The sequence below is a fragment of the Xiphophorus couchianus genome, chromosome 22 (genome assembly GCF_001444195.1).
Source record: "Xiphophorus couchianus chromosome 22, X_couchianus-1.0, whole genome shotgun sequence".
NCBI classification, from domain to species: domain Eukaryota; kingdom Metazoa; phylum Chordata; class Actinopteri; order Cyprinodontiformes; family Poeciliidae; genus Xiphophorus; species Xiphophorus couchianus.
Window position 1 is genome coordinate 20,025,001 of NC_040249.1, and position 18,225 is coordinate 20,043,225.

The 18,225-nt window shown below is 38.2% G+C and overlaps 1 protein-coding gene across 24 annotated transcripts in view; it reads right to left on the minus strand.

The window, feature by feature from the left end:
• rims1a (regulating synaptic membrane exocytosis 1a) overlaps nucleotides 1-18,225 on the minus strand; it is a 76,876-nt gene that overhangs the window by 24,191 nt on the left and 34,460 nt on the right. For 16 of the 24 annotated variants that reach the window (XM_028007121.1, XM_028007127.1, XM_028007126.1 and 13 more), the window contains 9 exons: nucleotides 12,191-12,256; nucleotides 11,633-11,895; nucleotides 9,914-10,584; nucleotides 4,901-4,941; nucleotides 3,992-4,105; nucleotides 3,813-3,912; nucleotides 3,507-3,630; nucleotides 2,428-2,445; nucleotides 629-675 (listed from right to left, as the gene is read on the minus strand). In XM_028007121.1, the coding sequence (XP_027862922.1) occupies nucleotides 629-675; nucleotides 2,428-2,445; nucleotides 3,507-3,630; nucleotides 3,813-3,912; nucleotides 3,992-4,105; nucleotides 4,901-4,941; nucleotides 9,914-10,584; nucleotides 11,633-11,895; nucleotides 12,191-12,256 (1,444 nt within the window). Of the gene's footprint in view, nucleotides 1-628; nucleotides 676-2,427; nucleotides 2,446-3,506; nucleotides 3,631-3,812; nucleotides 3,913-3,991; nucleotides 4,106-4,900; nucleotides 4,942-9,913; nucleotides 10,585-11,632; nucleotides 11,896-12,190; nucleotides 12,257-18,225 lie in introns of those variants that run through there. The other 8 variants (XM_028007141.1, XM_028007123.1, XM_028007122.1 and 5 more) reach the window with 5 other exon arrangements.

The following is an 18,225-nucleotide window of genomic DNA, read 5'->3' on the forward strand; positions in this document are numbered from 1 at the left end:
CCACATTACAGGTTAAATGAATAAATACACAAGAACAACTGAGTCCTGAGTTGTCACTGCTGTCAGAGGAAATATGCATCAAAGATGATCACCACCCAAATTCTACAGATTTTTATATTACTTTGTGTCAAGTTCAAACAGATAATATCCGAAGCTCTCCACACCAAAACAGTGCAAGAATGACACACAGGAGACTGAAATCCCACCTGCTTCTTATCAAATAGTGCTAAAAAGTTAAACTTTTTTCCAGAGATCTAAGTCTACAGTCGTGACTTATGGCGGTAATATGGAAATAATTCATGTGTTTTGTAACACTGCATCTGATACTAGAACAGCTTTACACCAGGTGAGTGTTTACCATTTCATGTCTTTATTTTTGTTCAGATCAAGACAAATTATTCAGATCTATACTGACTTTTACTTTGAAAAAGTTAATGAAGAAAACATATCCAAGAAATCTTTAAAGTAGTGAAATATCTCTCAATTATTTCATAAAAGAACCTTTGTCTCATTACTTCATGAGTTTTTATAGACATAATGAGGTAAACATTACATTAGAAGTTGAAAGTTAGTTAAATTAATAGAAAGATTAGAAGGAAGAGAGAAGCATGTTAAAGCGGATACTTACTGGATTCTAATGGAGGGTGGGACGTGTCGGGGATTCTTGGGATATCACTGAAAAAGAGTTGAAAGCAAAACACCTGTCACTCACATTTTGCCTCCCCTAAACAGTTCAAAGTACGTCAGAAATGAAACTGACAAAAAGTGCATGCAGGCATTTAAAAAAAAAAAATAGCTGCACTGTAACTGAATTTTTGCGATGCTCAGATGGAAAGTATCATGAAGAAGCAGAGGGGAAGATGTGAGGCATGCTCCTGTTGTGACTGCATATTTCTGGAGGCCATGACGGGAGCTGAAACAGGACTGGACTAAAACCAGCAGCTCGATTCTGTCAATGGCATCTTCTGTCCCCTCTTCCATTACCCATGGGAAACATCAGTATTTACTGCACCCAAAAGGAAAACCAGCAAGCCGTGAAGCACTTATCAGTGTCAACTGATTGATTGTTAGATTCAATTTTTTAAAAAGGGTTAGATATGAGGCTGTTGGATTAATAGAGCCTCTTTTTCCGAAGTTTTGACATATGAAGCATGAAAAACAACAATTTGGACTTTAATGAGCCTCAGAAAACAAGATTTTATCATGCAATTGGTTAAAATACAGAAACATGTCGAAGAATCTCAATTCATCCAACTTTCAGTAGAACTATAAATGGGCAGTTCGATCAAATTGATTTTGGCCTCTGAGTCTTTACAAAAGATCCATTCATATTTTTTAGGTATTATTTTGCAGATTTGCAGATGAGCTTGGGATCACTGCATTTTAGCAGTAATTGAAGATATTGGCTAAGTTGTTGCTGCACATCTGAGTTTAAAATATTAAATCAGGTAGACGCATGATAGAAATTCTGATATGAAGGTGTTTCAGTCTTGTGTCTAAACCATCAGCCTTCCACTACCATGTTTAACATTAGTAGTAGGGGTTTGTTTTTGATGCACCCCAAGTCTGGAATGGTGTTTTTTTTTTTTTAATCTAAGGTTTAGTGTGAATTTTATCATATTTTATAGCCAGAAAACCTAAAAACAGTGAATGCATGAGACATAAACAAGTAAAAAATCAGGGTTTCTATTGTTTTTCTGATTCTATTGAAAAAATTAAGGAAATCAGAATCAACTTTATTACCTAAGATTCTGCGCACAAACAAGTAACTTGACTTCGGCTTCACTCACTCACAGAGTACACACATTAAGCATAAATATCTATATTTACAGAAAATATAAGATAAAGAAACAATATGTGTATGAACACCCACAACATGGTAAACCACACCTCTATAAAAAACAAAGCATAGATCAATGACAAATCATTATGTAACAGCAGGACAAAACTACTACTGCCAATTAAAATAATTTCAAATATTAAACTGATAAGTGTTTCATGAACCATGAGCTGTTTCTGAGTTCATTCCAAAACCAAAATATAAAATAACTCAAATATAATAATAATTTTTTTTTAAAAAAGCTTGCTTTATGACTCCTAATGCTCCAGCAGAGCTCACCAGTCACAGAGATGTTGTAGGTGCAGGATCTGACTTTTCTGCACAGGCAACCTGAAATCTTGCAAAAGCATGGCTAAAATGATGAATGTTCCCGGTGGCCATTTTGGATCTCATGAAGTGAACTTGACCGAGAACATTTTATCTACTTTACTTAATATTGCACACAAATATTCCGACAAAGGCTCGCAATTTCATAAGTGCTAGATAATATTCAGAATAGTTCATTAGGAGATACAAAATGGCACCTGTAAAGCCAAAATAGTTTCAGTGAGAGGATTAAAGATTCCTTAAAAAACAAAATTACTTACTGATATTTTCTATAAACCCTTCGTGAGTGTTTGGAAAGAAAGTATTAGATTCAAAATTTCAAATATTTTTCTTCTGCTAGTATATTAGGTTAAATCTAAGTCAGTGGGAAAAACGTGGTATGTTGTGTAAACAACCTAAACAACATAAGCATTTATGAAAACTAACCTTCATTTATGTTTCTGTGGGAGATTTCTTTGGTTTCAGAGCATACATTCTAATAATCCAAATCCTTATGTACTCCACTAGGGATTTGAAAGTCAACTTCTACGTAATCAAAATGCATTTGATTAGGTAGAAGATGATTTTATGCCTAAATGTAAAATAAAACTTTTTAGTTTTCAACAATTAAACTACAATTTATCAACTATTTCCTCAAATGCAAAGTAATCAGCGATGAAGTCCATTTAATTCACGTGTTCATTTTACATATTTAAGAAGATAAATACAGCAGTCAAGTATTTACATCCATGCAGCACTTTTACATACTTTTAATCACTGGACTCCAAATATTAAATGTATCTTTGTAAAGTACAGGTATGCATTTAAGATAAAAACAGCTGATACAGATCTTCAAGAACGACTGCGCACCAAGTCCCCAAGATAAAATCAAAGTGATCAATCATTCAAACATCCGAAAATTGAAATTTGGAACCATCCAAGAATCTCCAGAATTCACAAAATTGAGTTGGATAAACAGGAAAAAAACTGAGCAGCTCCTCCAATTATTGCCAGAAGAAAAAAGAAAGAGATTTGACCAAGGCGTTGATATCCAGAATGTCAAGAGCGGTTTAGAGTAGCAACAAAACTAAATATTTTTGGCTTTAATTTTTTTTTATTGCTTATTTGATGGGAAAGACAGAAGAAACATATATCAAGACAATTTGATGCCTGTTTATAGCCATAGCTACTTCGCAACACCAAAGACGACTAATAAAACAAAAGCATTTAAAACTTGATGAAAAATGTTTTAACTGCTCTCTGTTATACGATAGAGGCTTCAAAATATTAACTTTGGTCTTGACTCCACAGACTAATGTAAACTAGTGTCAGCAGTTTTTGTGTTTCTCTCCAGACTCACCCAATAGGCCTGGACACCACCAGCTCCACCTGAGGTTCGGCTTGAGACTCCAGGATGATGTTATAAACTTCCTTCATGGTCGCCCCGGGCAACAGCTTCCCGTTCCACTGCAAAACTTCATCCCCTGAAATCAGGTGTCAATGCCCACGTGATTGCTCATCATAACCATAGTTCAAATTATTTTTATGTCAGGTAGGAGCTCCAACTGTGTGTGTGCATGTGTGTGAAGAAACTGGGAGGTTATACAACTTCTTTTATGAGATTGTAACAGTTGAATCAGGACAGCGGAGAAGGTTTGGCATCTACCTGCTCGGAGATGTCCCACAACGTCGGCCAGGCTGCCCTTCTTGACTTTGGTGATGAAGGCACCTAATCTCCCTGACTCAGTGACCCTCCCTCCTACCACCTGGAGAGGTTAAAACACACCGAGGAGCTGTTATTCAAGGCCGAACTCCCAACCGCATGTTGCGCAGACAGCCTCTGACCTTTAGCCCGAGCAAAGCCCCAGCCTCCTTAGGCATGGTAGCACTTCTCTTGCTGAGGGTGATTCGTCCAATTAGATGGTCTCCCTCTTTGGACGGCTGCCAGGTTACAGGATGCTGCAGGATGGAGACGGCACACCTTAGACGGCAGTCTTTGATAATAATAAACATCTGGCAACATAAATCTAGCGGAACCTGCAAGATCATTTTAAAAAAGCTAGACTATAACAGAGATGGAAATAAAGCTTTTAGGATGTGCTACAGCAAGCTAGCTTTAGTTTAATTCAGTGTTTTAAAGGCACACAGCCCTGCATATTTTAGTAATTTCCCTGGTTCAGCAAACGAGATTTCAGTTGATATCACTCCAACTCTTTTTGTAAAAGAGTATGCAACATGAATTTTCTTGACATGCCTCAAAACCAAAGGTCATTGACTTCTTAGATGTTATCATTATTGCAGATCTCGCTTTGCAAAAAAAAAAAAAAAAAAAAAAAGATTATTGGACTGGCCAAAACTCAATCAAAAAAAGTTTAAGGAACTCAGAGAAGATCTAATAAGACCTGAAGATTCACATAGGTTGGAAAAGTCTTTTGGAGCCTTATCCAAAAGCTGCAGCTGCAGATGAATTTGTTCAAACAGTTGTGCCTAATTATAAATTATCCAGATGTGTCAACACTTTGTTACCCTGTGTGGATAGGGGATTGTGTCCCCAGTTAATATTTTTTAAAAATGATTGAAGTTGTTGTATCTTCATTACATCCTGAAAACAGAACAGTTCAAATAAACCATTAAAAGTCCAAACTTAACCTGCACCTCTGATAACCTGATGAGTTAACGCTCCCAAATTTAAATCCTGAACAGCATTGTGTTGACGTAAAAACTATCATAAAAGAAAAACTAAAAGTGACTTACATGCCACCCTGTGGGGTCATGTGGATTGCACTCCCAGTCTCCTGCAACAACAAAAAAACACGATTTCACACACTGAAGACATAGGAGTTAGCTCAAGCTAGCAGCTCCTACCCATGGAATCTGCTGACAGAGAAGGACAAGTTTATTTAATATTTACGTCTGAGATGAGATTAGAATGCATAAAAACAGTAAGACATTTTGAGTCACTATGAATAGAAAAACAAGACCAGATAATTCTCTGGTTTATTCTCTAGTCAATGAACCAGAGAAAGTCTAAAGCTGTTACTCCGATTATTCAAACATAAAATTGGTAACTATACTGACTAAATGATTTACAGTCAGACAGCAGGAGAACTGCATGACGTGAAGTTTTCTTCATCAAATTATGGTTTGGAAAAGGTTGACAATGTTTTATGCAGACAAATAAATGTAAACCGGAGCACTGGAGCAGTTCGGTGACCGCAATGTGTGCAGAACTTCAGGAACAATGTTACAAAAGGAGTAAAACAAGCGTTGTCAGTAGCAGGGAAGCTGTGAACTTAACAAACTGCAACCACCATCAGTAATGTTCTGAAACCTTAACGATAATGCCTTTGCCTATAGATTATTATTGTTATAACACAGGCATTATACTGAGTATAAACCTACAGGTGGGGATGGATCACATGCTAGAAGAGGCGTGTTTTTATGCAAATACATTCACCTTTCATCCCAGCTTGATTAAAGCTTAATCTCAAACAAAAAAAGTAAAATATTCAAATAAAGAGCATTTATTGGGAAAAAGTTAATGTTAGAGAAAAACTATTTTAATAGTAACCACTGGTGCCACAGTTATTGGCAGTCCTTACAATTTCTATAAGATAAATGGAGCAAACATTTTTGCAGTTTCCCCTTTTCCCTGGGCCACATAACCATTCTTCAAAATGGGAAAGACTTGTAAACATTGAAGTCAAGTAGACATTAGTCTAACACTTATATAGTATGATAACTTTGACTAAAGATGCCATGGCTTCAGTTTATTTTCATAAAAATGTAAAATTAAAATCTAAAAGATTTTCATTCAAGACAGAAAAGCAAATGTTGTTGTAAGTAAAAATAAAAGCATGAAGATTATTACAGATATAACAATGTAATAGTATTCCAAACATAGTAGATTATGATACTGCTGGAGGTTTCTTCCTGTTAAAAGATGACTGCTTTTTTCCATTACTACTATTTTTCAGCTCAGGAAAAGAGATTAGTTTGACGTTTATGACAATTTACTAAGACAGACAAGTTTATAAACTGAACTTGTTTTTGAAGAGTAAGTGCAGAAAAAGGAGAATTGGGCATAGAAAATATTTTCTGCTATTTTAAGCAGAATCAAGAAAGCAAGACAAGAAGAATACAGGATTATCTTCCCAAAATAAAAGCCTTCTTTGCCTAAGTTTGGAGTTAAGATGATTACAAACATCTTTTAAGTAAAGAGAAAAGCAATCTTTAATGGTCAGAGCAATAACACTGGGGTTATTGTTACTTTTAAGCAGTTATAATCACTGTACTGGTAACATCTCCCAATCAATCTCACACAGAAAAGAAAAATATTCAAAGACAAAAAAAAAAAAAAGTGCATAGCTGGTGTAATATTTTTAGCAAAATAATACAAGAGTAAAAGTTACAGAAAAGATTACGTCAGAGGTCATGTATGTTGAGTGTTTTATCGCTCCCTTCCTGTTGTTTTGGAGGATGTGAAGGATGCATCTGTGTGTGCACATATGCAGAAACACGCATGTACGTTTTCCAGAAATAAAAAAACAAAACAGACATACTGTGCTGCGAGCGTCTGCATATGAAAGCATGAGTCTGAGTGTTTTCCTGCAGTGATCTTACGAAGATTTACTTGCCTGGGTGCTTCTCTGCTGCCAGCATCCACATCTCAAAGCTGATCTGATCTCAGGCTGAAGATTAAAAAACAAAAAAAAGGCAACAGCTACTCACAGCTACAGGGGCGTATTTAAAACCTGGCCTGACCGGAATTTGGAGAGCCACGGTTAATGGATGTCTCCTGATGATGCAAGTGAATTTAGCATAAAACTGTATTAAAGTTTCAGTTCAAACTCGTGTTAATATTAGACATGGATACCTTAAATATCCATTTATACCTCAAATAAATACACAAAGAAGTTTTCAAATGACAATTTGTTAAGGGAAAAGAGCTATCCATACCAACCTAGACCTATGTGAAAATAGGCAGTTGTCCTCTCAAAATTTGTATTTACCCTGTTAGGTCTGTCTTTTAACTTTTAACAGCACAACTACAAATATAAAACATTAAAAACCTAAAACCTCTCAATCCATAACTTGTCACAAATGGAACAGTTGATCTGACATAATTCCCAACATTTGAGAAACGTTTTATCAAAATTTAACTTGTTTATTTTTCAGGTTAACAAAATCACACTTGCCTGTCATGCTTCCCCTGCAAACCCTTCAACAGTGAGCATTAAATGCTCCAGTGCATTGTGGGATTTGTAGTTTTATTCACATATTAACTTTATGCCCACCAGAGTTGGGTAATAACTAGGAGTAGGATAAACTTGAGTAACATTTTCTATTTATTAATATTTCTAGGAGTATTTTTACTTTTACTTGAGTAATTTTATTTAGTATTTAGTAGTAACATACTTCACTCGCTGTGAGTAACTTCACTGAATGCTCGATTTAACCAAAATTCCACCAGACAATGACCTATTATTTTTTTTGCTAAAGTTTCATATATTTAAAATTTTAAATAGAAATTAATTCCAATTTCTTTTGCCTAATTTTGTTAGTTTGTAATAACGTTATTTTGGTCACTAAAATAAAAAATTTCCACATAACTTTATATTTTGGTCTGTCTGATGATGTAATTTTTAAATATTAAAAAAGAGACACATCTTGTCTTAATAAATACACTCTACGGTTTAGTGCGTGTAAACTAAATTCAGCTTCTTCTTTGTCTATGATTTAAGCTGTTTTTCATAGAAACACATAGCAAGCAGCCCCAGTGGCTTTTAGCAGTTGGTAGGACAGTGACATGACCCTGCTGAACCGAGCAAGGTTAGATAGTGTGTTTTAAAGCAGCCAGATGTACAGCTGGTTATGTGGAACGACATGGGGCCACATGGGGTCAACCCTGGGATTTATGGAGGCCAAACAGCCACCCGATGGCCAAACTGCTCATAATGTTAGACCGCGCCTCCACTGGGCTAGGATGAGAACAATTTAACATGACAAATAATCAGGAAATGATTCATGTGCTAACATGCACTTTCTATAATAATATCACACAGAGTGTAAATTTGACAAAAAGCCTATATTCACAACATGCTGGTTTTCGACGGGAAATATAACATTTTGCAGAGCCTGTCACCTTATTCTGAATTAATATGTTCTGATTGGTTGGTGGCAACCATACTGAATTAATAAATGAATGAAGAAGCTGCTGAGTGCCAACGTTAGAAGAACTCAGAAAATGTTGAGTCGCTGGTTGCCGTGGTGATTTCTGCCTCATCAATGGCACAGGGTGAATCTACAGCACCACGTTTTGTACGGCAAACATACATATGATTTATCTCTCAAACAAGAAATATCCAGTGCATCTATAACATGTAAACCCAAGAGATATTATAGGTTTAAAAAGTCGTTAATTCCAAGTTTTTAAATATATATTTTAGTTTAGTTAGAGTTTAAATATGACAGGAGTGAGTTAGAGGTTAGGTGCACACACTTTGCATTCTGTTGAGTTGAGAGAAAAAAAACATAATGGGGAAAACGCTGGGTGAAAGTTGACAAAAATGCCATTGTTTTAGTGTGCAAATTGCACTTTTGAAGTAAGCCAAATTAACTTGAGTGTGTGGCATCATCAAAGTCTCAACCGAACATCCAATAGAAAGAATAAATCAAAATCAACAAACCTTAAGAATAAAAGTATGAAAAACATAAGAAACTGTCAATTCAGTCAGATAAAGCCCAACTTTTAGAGACCTACTTAAACTCATTCAAATGCCTCAGTTGTTGATAAAGAAAATTGTTGCAGTGTTGTGAAAAGTTTGTAAACATATTGTTGTCAAGAAACACGTTGTAGCATTCATGAATCAGCTGTGACTTGTGTATTTTACACGTATGTTTTTCATAATCACAGAAGAGGGAAAAGTGAGCAGAAAGGCATTACTAAAATAAAATAAGAATCATAAGAAGTAAATCAGACGGAGTCAAGGTGTCGAGGGGATCCATTATGGTGGCCACAGGATCAGGTCTCTGCTGTCAATTTAATTAGCAGGACATCTTCACGACTCGAACCCGGATTAAGTGGAAGATAACGGATGGGCGAACAAATGGGTGATGGAAATCACCACCACCAAGGTCAGAAATCTTTGATTTTTGGTTTTATCAGAAGCTGCACATTCTCATTAAATGTTCTAAACTTAAATTCAGAAAGAAATGTGTCTATTAGTTTACAAAAATACATTACCATCCTTTTATGTTCTCAATTCAAATATCTGTGTCACTAATGGATGGAATATCAAGTCTACAATCACCTAAACATTTTAAACAGATGACTCTGCAGGTTTGTATCTATAAGACGGATTATAACCAATCATGCATCCAACAAACCATCTGCAAACAAGGAAAACGAGACACGTTTACAATTTTCCCTTGACTGTTCAGGTTGCAAACTGTTAGAATATTGGTGAAAGCTCTCTTCAAGGGAACAAGTTACAGCAATTAATAAGGTAGACACAGTTCACAAAAAATGAAAGGGGGAGGAATGGAGTAAAGTAAAACTGCTGAAAAGGCAAAATGAGAAGGCTTTGGATTTTTGCTTAATTTTTTTTAAACAAATTCATCCATATTATTATCAATTCATCAAACAACAAAAACAGAATATTATGATGAACCATCTTTATGTTTTAGATAGAGTATTTTGTAGGATGGGTTATGACAGATATTTCATGTGACTAAACAGAGACTTTAGAAATTTTAACATCTCACCTCTCTCGCTTATGCTTTCGATCTCAGCGTCGTCACAGCTGCTGTACTCTGGTGTAGTTCCACCTTCCTCCTCCGAACTGCTGACAGAAGTTTGTCTCTTCCCCCCGGCCCCCAGCCCTCGTTTGGACTTGTAGGGCCGTGGCGGAGGCGGCCGCAAAGATTCGGACTGGTCGGAGCTTAGCGAATCATTGCGCAGCATGCTTTCAGCCTTGTCTCGCTTGGTCCGTTTCACCCCGGCACCCGGGCTGAGACCTGTTTCAGGTCCCGAAACTGAAGGTACTCTGAGTTCAGGAGGAGGGGCTTTCTGTGAAACGGCCGGTGCCCCGCCCACCGTCCTCTGTCCAGGTCGAGTAGTGTCCCCGACCTCGCCTGTCGCGCTCCCCGTGCCTCGACCCGGCACAGCCTGACCCCTGCCTCCTGAAGGGAAAGGCTCCGCTTGTCGAAGGGGACCCCCGCTGTTGCCCACCTGCTGATAACCGCCCTCCCCTGTCCTTCTAACGCTGGCGCCTCCTCCCACAGGGTCGTGCTCCAGAGACCGCCCCTTTGACAGCTGCCAGCCTTCCTTGCGCTCCCCTCGAAGGTCCCGGTCTATGGAGACCTGGGTCTGCAGCCTCGGATGGCCTGACCGCCGCTCCCCCCGACCCGTCCCACTGCCTCCGCGTCCATTTCTCCTGAGGAGCAAGTGACATTTTGTATTAACCAAAGAAACTAAACATCATTACTAGGATAACTATTTAACCCTCTAAGACACAATGTTGTAATATTAAAACATGTCTATTTCAGACAAAAAAGTAAAATGCTGACTTTCAATCTAAAATATTGACTGAAATCCAATCCAGAACCACACAGCATCCTGGGAGATGTAGGCAGAGGAGAGGCTTTAGCTGCTTAAACTCTCATGGCCAGCCTAGCCAGGTTGGTGAAATCAACTAACTCACGCATGCTATAGTTACCTAGCAACTCACTCACTCTTTGGTTACCTAGCAACAACCTGTTGAGTAACTACCGCAGCAGTAGTTTCAGGTTTAGCCGCCATACCGCTTAGCTATTTAAAAATAACAGAATGGAGTGAAAACTGTGGATAAAACACTAAAGATTGTTCCACCGGTATAGCTGTATTTCCTATATTCAAAACAAAACACTAATCAATAATTATCAATATCAACTGATATGAAACACTTACATTTTAATACGTTTTTCAGCCATATAGTCCAGCCCTAGCAGAACAGATGGACCTATGTAAATTGAGATTAGATCATCATTTACTGGCCATTTATTAAATAGGACCAAAATGATTATAATTTTCTTTTTTACTTTATCACTAAGTTATTTCACATAAATAGCAGAAATTTAGGTCATTTGTCACTGGCAACCAGCGTCATTTTCCTTAACCTCAGGAAAGAGGTTTGGAGATTGCAAAGCGCATTTGAGAAACTTCCTGACAAGTTTTATCTACTGGAAGCCATAAGAATGTGTGGGAGAGAGGATGAATTAAACCCATCTTGTTTGACTTTCCCTACAGAATCTATTCCAGATATTTACCAAATCCAGTTTCAGATAATACAACAGACAAGATTTGATTGATATTATCTGTGCATCCACTTCACCTATTGTTCAATTTGAGAGAAAAGCCATAACTCAAACACATAAAACCTAACATGCAATCCTCTCTGACACTTTTATTGGAAAGCCTCTCTCAGGTTTGGTCCTTTATCTTACCTGTCCCGAGGTGGCTCACTAAGTGACCGAGCGTCTGTCCCCGGCGCGGTCCCCAGCGTACTCGCTCGGTCTTGAATTGTCCCTGTTGAGCCTGTGGGTGCCTGGGAGCGAGATCTCAGTTTATCCAGAGACACTTGGCACACAGACGGCTCGCTGACAGCAGAACCAAGACCGGAGGGCTTCCCTGGGGGACCAGTGAACCAGTCGCCTGGCTTGGTGAGGATCTCCTGCTGCTTTCTGCAGTTATTGCACACCCATATCACCTACAAAACACAGAAGTCAACCATTTGACAATCAGATCATATAAAGCAACATAAGGCACAAGGCCTTACAGAGAACTTTAGATAAGAAGGTGCTTCTGAAACTATGTTGTACTGCAGCAAGCGAAAACAGCCATTTAGTTTTCTACACACTCATCTGAGGCCAAGCCTCAATTGCTGTGAAACAGGAAATGGGACGGTGCACTTCCTAAAGATCTGCAGTGATGCCAGTGAGTCATCCTAGGGAAAGAAATGCTTTTATGGAAGCTTTTTAAGATTGAAATGATGGAAAGCGTACCAGAGAGCAGCTTGCCTCTCCCACTGTGGGCTGCCTTTGGCCACAAAATAAGGAACATGGAGCCAACTGTTAAATTAAAGGACAACAGGATTACTGTCAAAATAATATCTCCATTTCTCTTTCTAATTCTGTCATTGCACATATGCACACCAACTGTACACTGGCTGCAGAGCACAGAGGAGTGTCCAAATTCGTATTTATTTTTTGAAGCACTTATGGTACTTTAATGGCTAATTTGAAGATGAAAAGATGAAATGTTTGCTGTGTGTCCACAATCTATGACAGAAACAGCTACTGTAGAAACACAAGCACTCCTGTTACAGTCATGGTAAAAAGTAAGAACAACGTCAAGGTTTCTGTATTGACCTGTTATTGTTTATTAAACACAGATGAAGATAAAAATGGAAAAGCTGTGTGTGGAAAATCAAATCCACCCCACAATCCAACATCCTGCAGAGGTTTGAGTTTATGTGACTCTCACATCGTTGTGGAGAAGTTTAAGATTAGTTGAGAAATGGCTGAAAAACATATCCCCATATTGGTTTCATATCAGTCGATAAAAAATTATTGATTCGTTTTTGTTTTAAATACCTGAAATCCTACCAAACCGGCGATTTGACCGTTCCTGTTTTAATCACAATTTCCTCTCAAACTCCTTTCACTCCACACCATTCTCTTTAGTTTTAAGTCATTATGAGGCACGGTGGCAAAACATGAAACTGCTGCTGCGCATGTTACTCAACAGGTTGTTACTAGGTAACCAAAGCGTGAGTGAGTGAGTTGATGACACCAACCTTTCTTAGCTGCTTGTGGATGCTTCAGTAGCTCCTCTGCCTACATCCCCCAGAATGCTGTTCAGTTCTGGATTGGAGTTCAGTGAAATTATTTAATATTTTATTGGACGTGTTATCTATTGATGCGTTTATCACAATATATGTTGTTATTGACTTCTTGTCCAGCACTATTTCAGATGTTGCTTCAGTTCATTGATTTGTTTCTGCAAAACTCTCTGAAGGTCCCATCTCACCAGTTTACTCAGATTGAGGTCTGGAATTTGACTTGATCATTGCAAAAATTATTATTATTTCTTCTTCAGCCCTTCTATAGCAATTGTCCTTGTATTTTTGGGATCATTAGTGACTCAGTTTGGACCAGCCTTCAGATGGCTCAGCTCCACAATATTTTGATAGACATTGGAGTCATGTTCAACTCAATGAGTGAAAGGCACCTGGGTCGCGTGACCACCAAATGTTTTGTCGTTCCTTCCCAAGCTTTACAGTTTTGGAAAGTAAAGCTTGCAGATGATGTTTTGTGTGTGCAAAAAGCATGACTTTATCATGGGACATTTTTATCCTCTTCAAGTTTTGCAAGGCCGGCTTCCTGTGCATCACCATCTGATTGTTCTGCTGAGTGGACCTGGACGTATTGAAAAAAATGGAAAATTGAGGCTCAGAGATCTGTGCAGCTTTCTGAGTCAGTGAGGAAGTATAGATGGACTGATGATGTGAGGTTGGGTGCGAAATAAAGATACTGAGAAGTTGAGCCTGAGGATGGGAGAATCAGTTCCACTCCTGCAGCCACCAGGGTTCTCATTACTCCTGAACACTCCCCGATGACTCTTTAAAGAGAGCTAAAATAAAAATACTCATCTCTTCCTCTTTCCATCCCTCCTTTCTCTTTTTCTCCCTTTCTCACCCCTGCTTTCCCCTTCCATTTCTCCCTCCTCCAAATTGCTTTTGATTAAAGCTACAAAAGCCGAGGAGAAAACAGCTTTACACCAACGCAGCTATATTTATCCTGCCAAACACCCCAGCACCACCGGGGAGTGAGCGAAAACATGTGCATACACACACACATAGAGACACTCAACAAAGAAAGCAAAACACCACCTTATGTGGGACGTTATAGCTTTGGTGAAAGCATCCACCAATCTGTGATTTTTCTGCAGCCGGACCAACAAGGTGGACGGCAGCCAGGCCGACAGAGAGGTGCGAGTCTACGGATGCAGGATACTGAAGGCATTCTTCAGGAATCAACTGGAGATTCTTTATGTCCGCTTTGGTGGTTTAAAGGAGCAAAAGTTACTCATCAACACATTTTGGGCTACAAAAACCATAAATCTCGCACAGAAACATGTTAATCTTCACTTTCAGCAAGTCTAAATTGACAAGAGAAAATGACATGGTTAATTCAAAGCACTGCAGAAAGAAACTGAAGAAGAGAGTTTTGTTAACTCTGTGATAGTGATAGCGATAGTCATCACTATCACAATCAGTGATGGTGATGACTATCACCATCACTGATTGTGATAGTCATGTTTTTATTATTTTTGTAAAACTAAACAAATCTATTTCTCTGATTGAATGTAAATGCTGATACTTGTAAACGATACTACTATCTTGCCAGGTCCCGCTTGAAAAAGAGATGTTAGATCATAATGAGGTTTATTATCTAGTTAAATAAAAGTTATTATTCCAGATTTTTAGCAGAACTTTTTTGCTTTATTTACAATTTCTGAGTAAAGAAAAAAATCTATCGCAGATCTGCCTGGAAATCTAACTTAAATGTTTTTGTTTCTGCTTAAATGTTGGAAATTTATATTTTTCAAATGAGAACTAAACAAAATTAAAATTGAATTTGTGAAGGTGAAGATTTCTCCCAAGCAGATACAATCCAAACTGGCCATCAAAATTGCTGACTAAACAGAAATATTGCATCATAAGATTTTTCTATGTTGGAATGTAAGTGAGTTTTTCACTTTTATTTCCAAACTGGAATGAGGAGATCTAAATTGGGGGAAAACTAAAGTACTGTCACCTTGTGGATGTGATGCTACAGTCAAGTCCTGAATTCTGACAACAACAAAAAATCCTACTGTGACTAAAACTGCAGTGACAAAGGAAGTGTGAGCAAAACACAACCTTTAAAAGGTGGGATGTGAATTAAGACTGAAGGTGCTAAAAACACAGAAATGAGCAACAGAGTGCCAGGTAGATACTGTATATGATGTATAGTTAAAAATAAAAATAACTAAGAAAAGGATGATTTGGATGTCCGCAATGCTCAAGAGTCTATAGTTGAAGATTGAACTTTGGTGCTTAGAAAGCACTGAGTGATAATATTTGGAGAGTTTTTCTGATCCAGTAGGAAATACAACACAAGCCAGAGCTAATATATTTTACCCTTATTGAAAGCTTTGTGATGTGACTGAACAAACAGGCAGAGATTTGGAGTAGTGAGCTGTTCCTTTGTTTAAGAGACTCACTCAATCTCATGGTAATCCTTGAATTAGATCACACTATGATGGTGAAACAGAGCTGCTTGACAGCAAGCACACACACACACACATTCACTTAAACATATAAGCTGCTTCTTCACATAAACAAAAAAAACAAGTATGCTGTCAAAAAATATAAGCATATGGGCAATGACACATGCATCCACAAATCAAATGACTGCTTTTTTTCCAAACGTATAACATCTCCAACAGCAGAAGCAATGCATCACATGACCACAGCGGGACAAACCCCCTCACGCCCTCTCGCCCCAAACCGCAAGATGAGTTTATGAGTGAAGGAGAGAACAGTGAGCAAGAGAGAATGGCTTCTCCACAGATGGAAACTAGGACACCGAACCCCTGAGTGTGTGTTTGCTTCCCGCTGCTTCCGCATGCGTTTGTGCATGTTCATCTGCGTAAACGTATCAGTCGAGGAGCATGACTGTGCACAGTTGTCCCATCGCTTCTGAGATACAAATGAATAATCCAGCAGTCGTTTTATAAAGTCTGTTTGGTTGTCTTGTTTCTAGGAAAAGTAGATCATTTGTGACTTTGTAGCAACAGAACTTAGGATTTAGTTAATTCTATTTTGATGAAATGAATAAGGCCTTTATATCAGACAAGCAACTTTAGAAAAACATGTCTTTTAAAAATGTCTGCTGCCATTGAGATTGTATTGAAAATGCAAGTCAATCAGAAAATGGTTTGGAAGAGCAAACCCTCACATTTTTGAAATATGTCACTTCTGATGCACTTCCGTTATAAATAGTACACGTGTATCGGGATCAGTTTTGTGGAATGTACAATGTTCCATCAGGACTCGGTGTGTAACCTTAGTCTTGATGTCACTGTCTTGTTTTATTTTCCTTTTTACCACATCGACTAATCAACTGATTGAGAATTTTCTATAGATGATAATTAACTCAATTAATTAGAGAGTAGTTGTAGAATCTCTGCAGTGTAGATGAGGAAAATAAGTTTAATAGTTTTTACCCATTTAGGGACAAGGCTTGACATTGCAAGTTGGTCTGTTAATTTTTTAATTAACATGAGTCACAAATATATTTACTTCCTCTTGTGGTTAAAATTTAAAAAAAATTATTGAAATAAAAGAAAATCCTTACTTCTCACTAATAATTCTAATTTAAATTCCCCTGTTCACCACAGTCTACATTAACATGCTATATTATGCATAAATCAGTCTTTTAAAGCACAATAATCAGATATTGTGTAGTTGCACTGTGACCCACTATTGTTGCTATTAAGACACAAAGGTTTTGTAGCACTGATGCTTATTGTTAGAATTATTATATTTTGTCATCACTCTTACAGTAGTAGTTTATATTACTAGGCTGTTTTTCATTTAAAGGTGTAAATGAAAAGGAACTTGATGAATTGGAGAAAAGGAACTTGGTAAACTGGGTGTAAGACATAACTAATCTTTTCCTTAACCTCGAGCATGTTGTTGCAGGTGGTGTCTTAGGGTGTATTCAGTCCGGTAGACTCGGTTCGATTGGGGACTAAAATTGCAACATTTGGTACGTTTTCAGAATTGTAGTTCGCATTCAAACTGCACTGAGTAAAACGGCTAAAACTAAATGCACCAAGAACTACTGAAGGAATCGGACACAAAAACCTCTGAAGAGTGCAAGTACTTTTCTGTAAACAAAAATGGAGCTGCGAGGAGTTTTAGTAGTTTTAGGATTTCTATTTTATCTGTGGCCTTTACCTCCTCTTCACTCCACGTCTGACCACAGGCCTTTTTTTTCGCTAATGGTGGAAACGCGCATTTATTTTGGTTGTATTTACCCAGAATGCCCTGCGCAGTAGTCCATTTCCTGCTTTTGGAAAGGTCTATAGTCAGGTTGCATTCAGAAAGATTTTCTACCGTTTTAGAGTCCATTTCAAACGGACCGAGACCTAGGTTTTCAGGCGGATCAGAGTCCGTTTTTTCAGTACATTTTGGAATTCAAATATGCATTCAGACCTCCCCAAAAACTCGGAATTCCTAGACAAATGGATTAGAGTCTGATTCAGGACTCTAATTCTGGGTTGGTCTGAATACACCCTAAATCTTCTTTAGGAGATCTTCCTGAGATACTCCTTAGTTGTAAAACTGTCTGCATGTAGAATTTAGTTTCTGTGTTCCCCCTTCCTTGTTTCAGGATAGCCCTTCCTGCTGTCAAGATCCCTCTCCCACATTCCATTCACTCCCTTCCCTGCTAATAAAAGACAAGCTGCTGCACCAGGATGGCAGAACGCACGGTAAACGGCTTGTAGAAGCTGGTTCTCTGTGGCGTCTCAGCTCTTGTAAGAGTTTGGTTGAAAACTAAGTAAGGTTGTTTGTGGTTCTTTTTATATAGGCTGAGAAAATACCTATCACTTATCAGATGAGACCATTCAATGCTTGTTTCAAAGGATGAAAGGGGACTTCAAAAGGGGCGGGATCAGACAGTAGCATCCGCCAATGGGAGCACGATGCATGGCAGCAGCGATATGCAGAAAAGTGCAACCGAGAAGATCCATAAATCTTGCACTAAGGATGAAAAACTGCCACAAAGGAGATTAGTGCCCACAGCAGCTAATGAGGTACTATATCAGCGCAGCTCAGTGCTCAAAGCAGAGCACACACGCACACACACCATATATATACACTCAACAACACAGGCTCAACTACAGAGAGCTCACACACAAATACAGCACCTCAGCAGGAATAGTCTGCTCAGCTGTCCCAAGCGGACAGTATTTGTACAGTAAC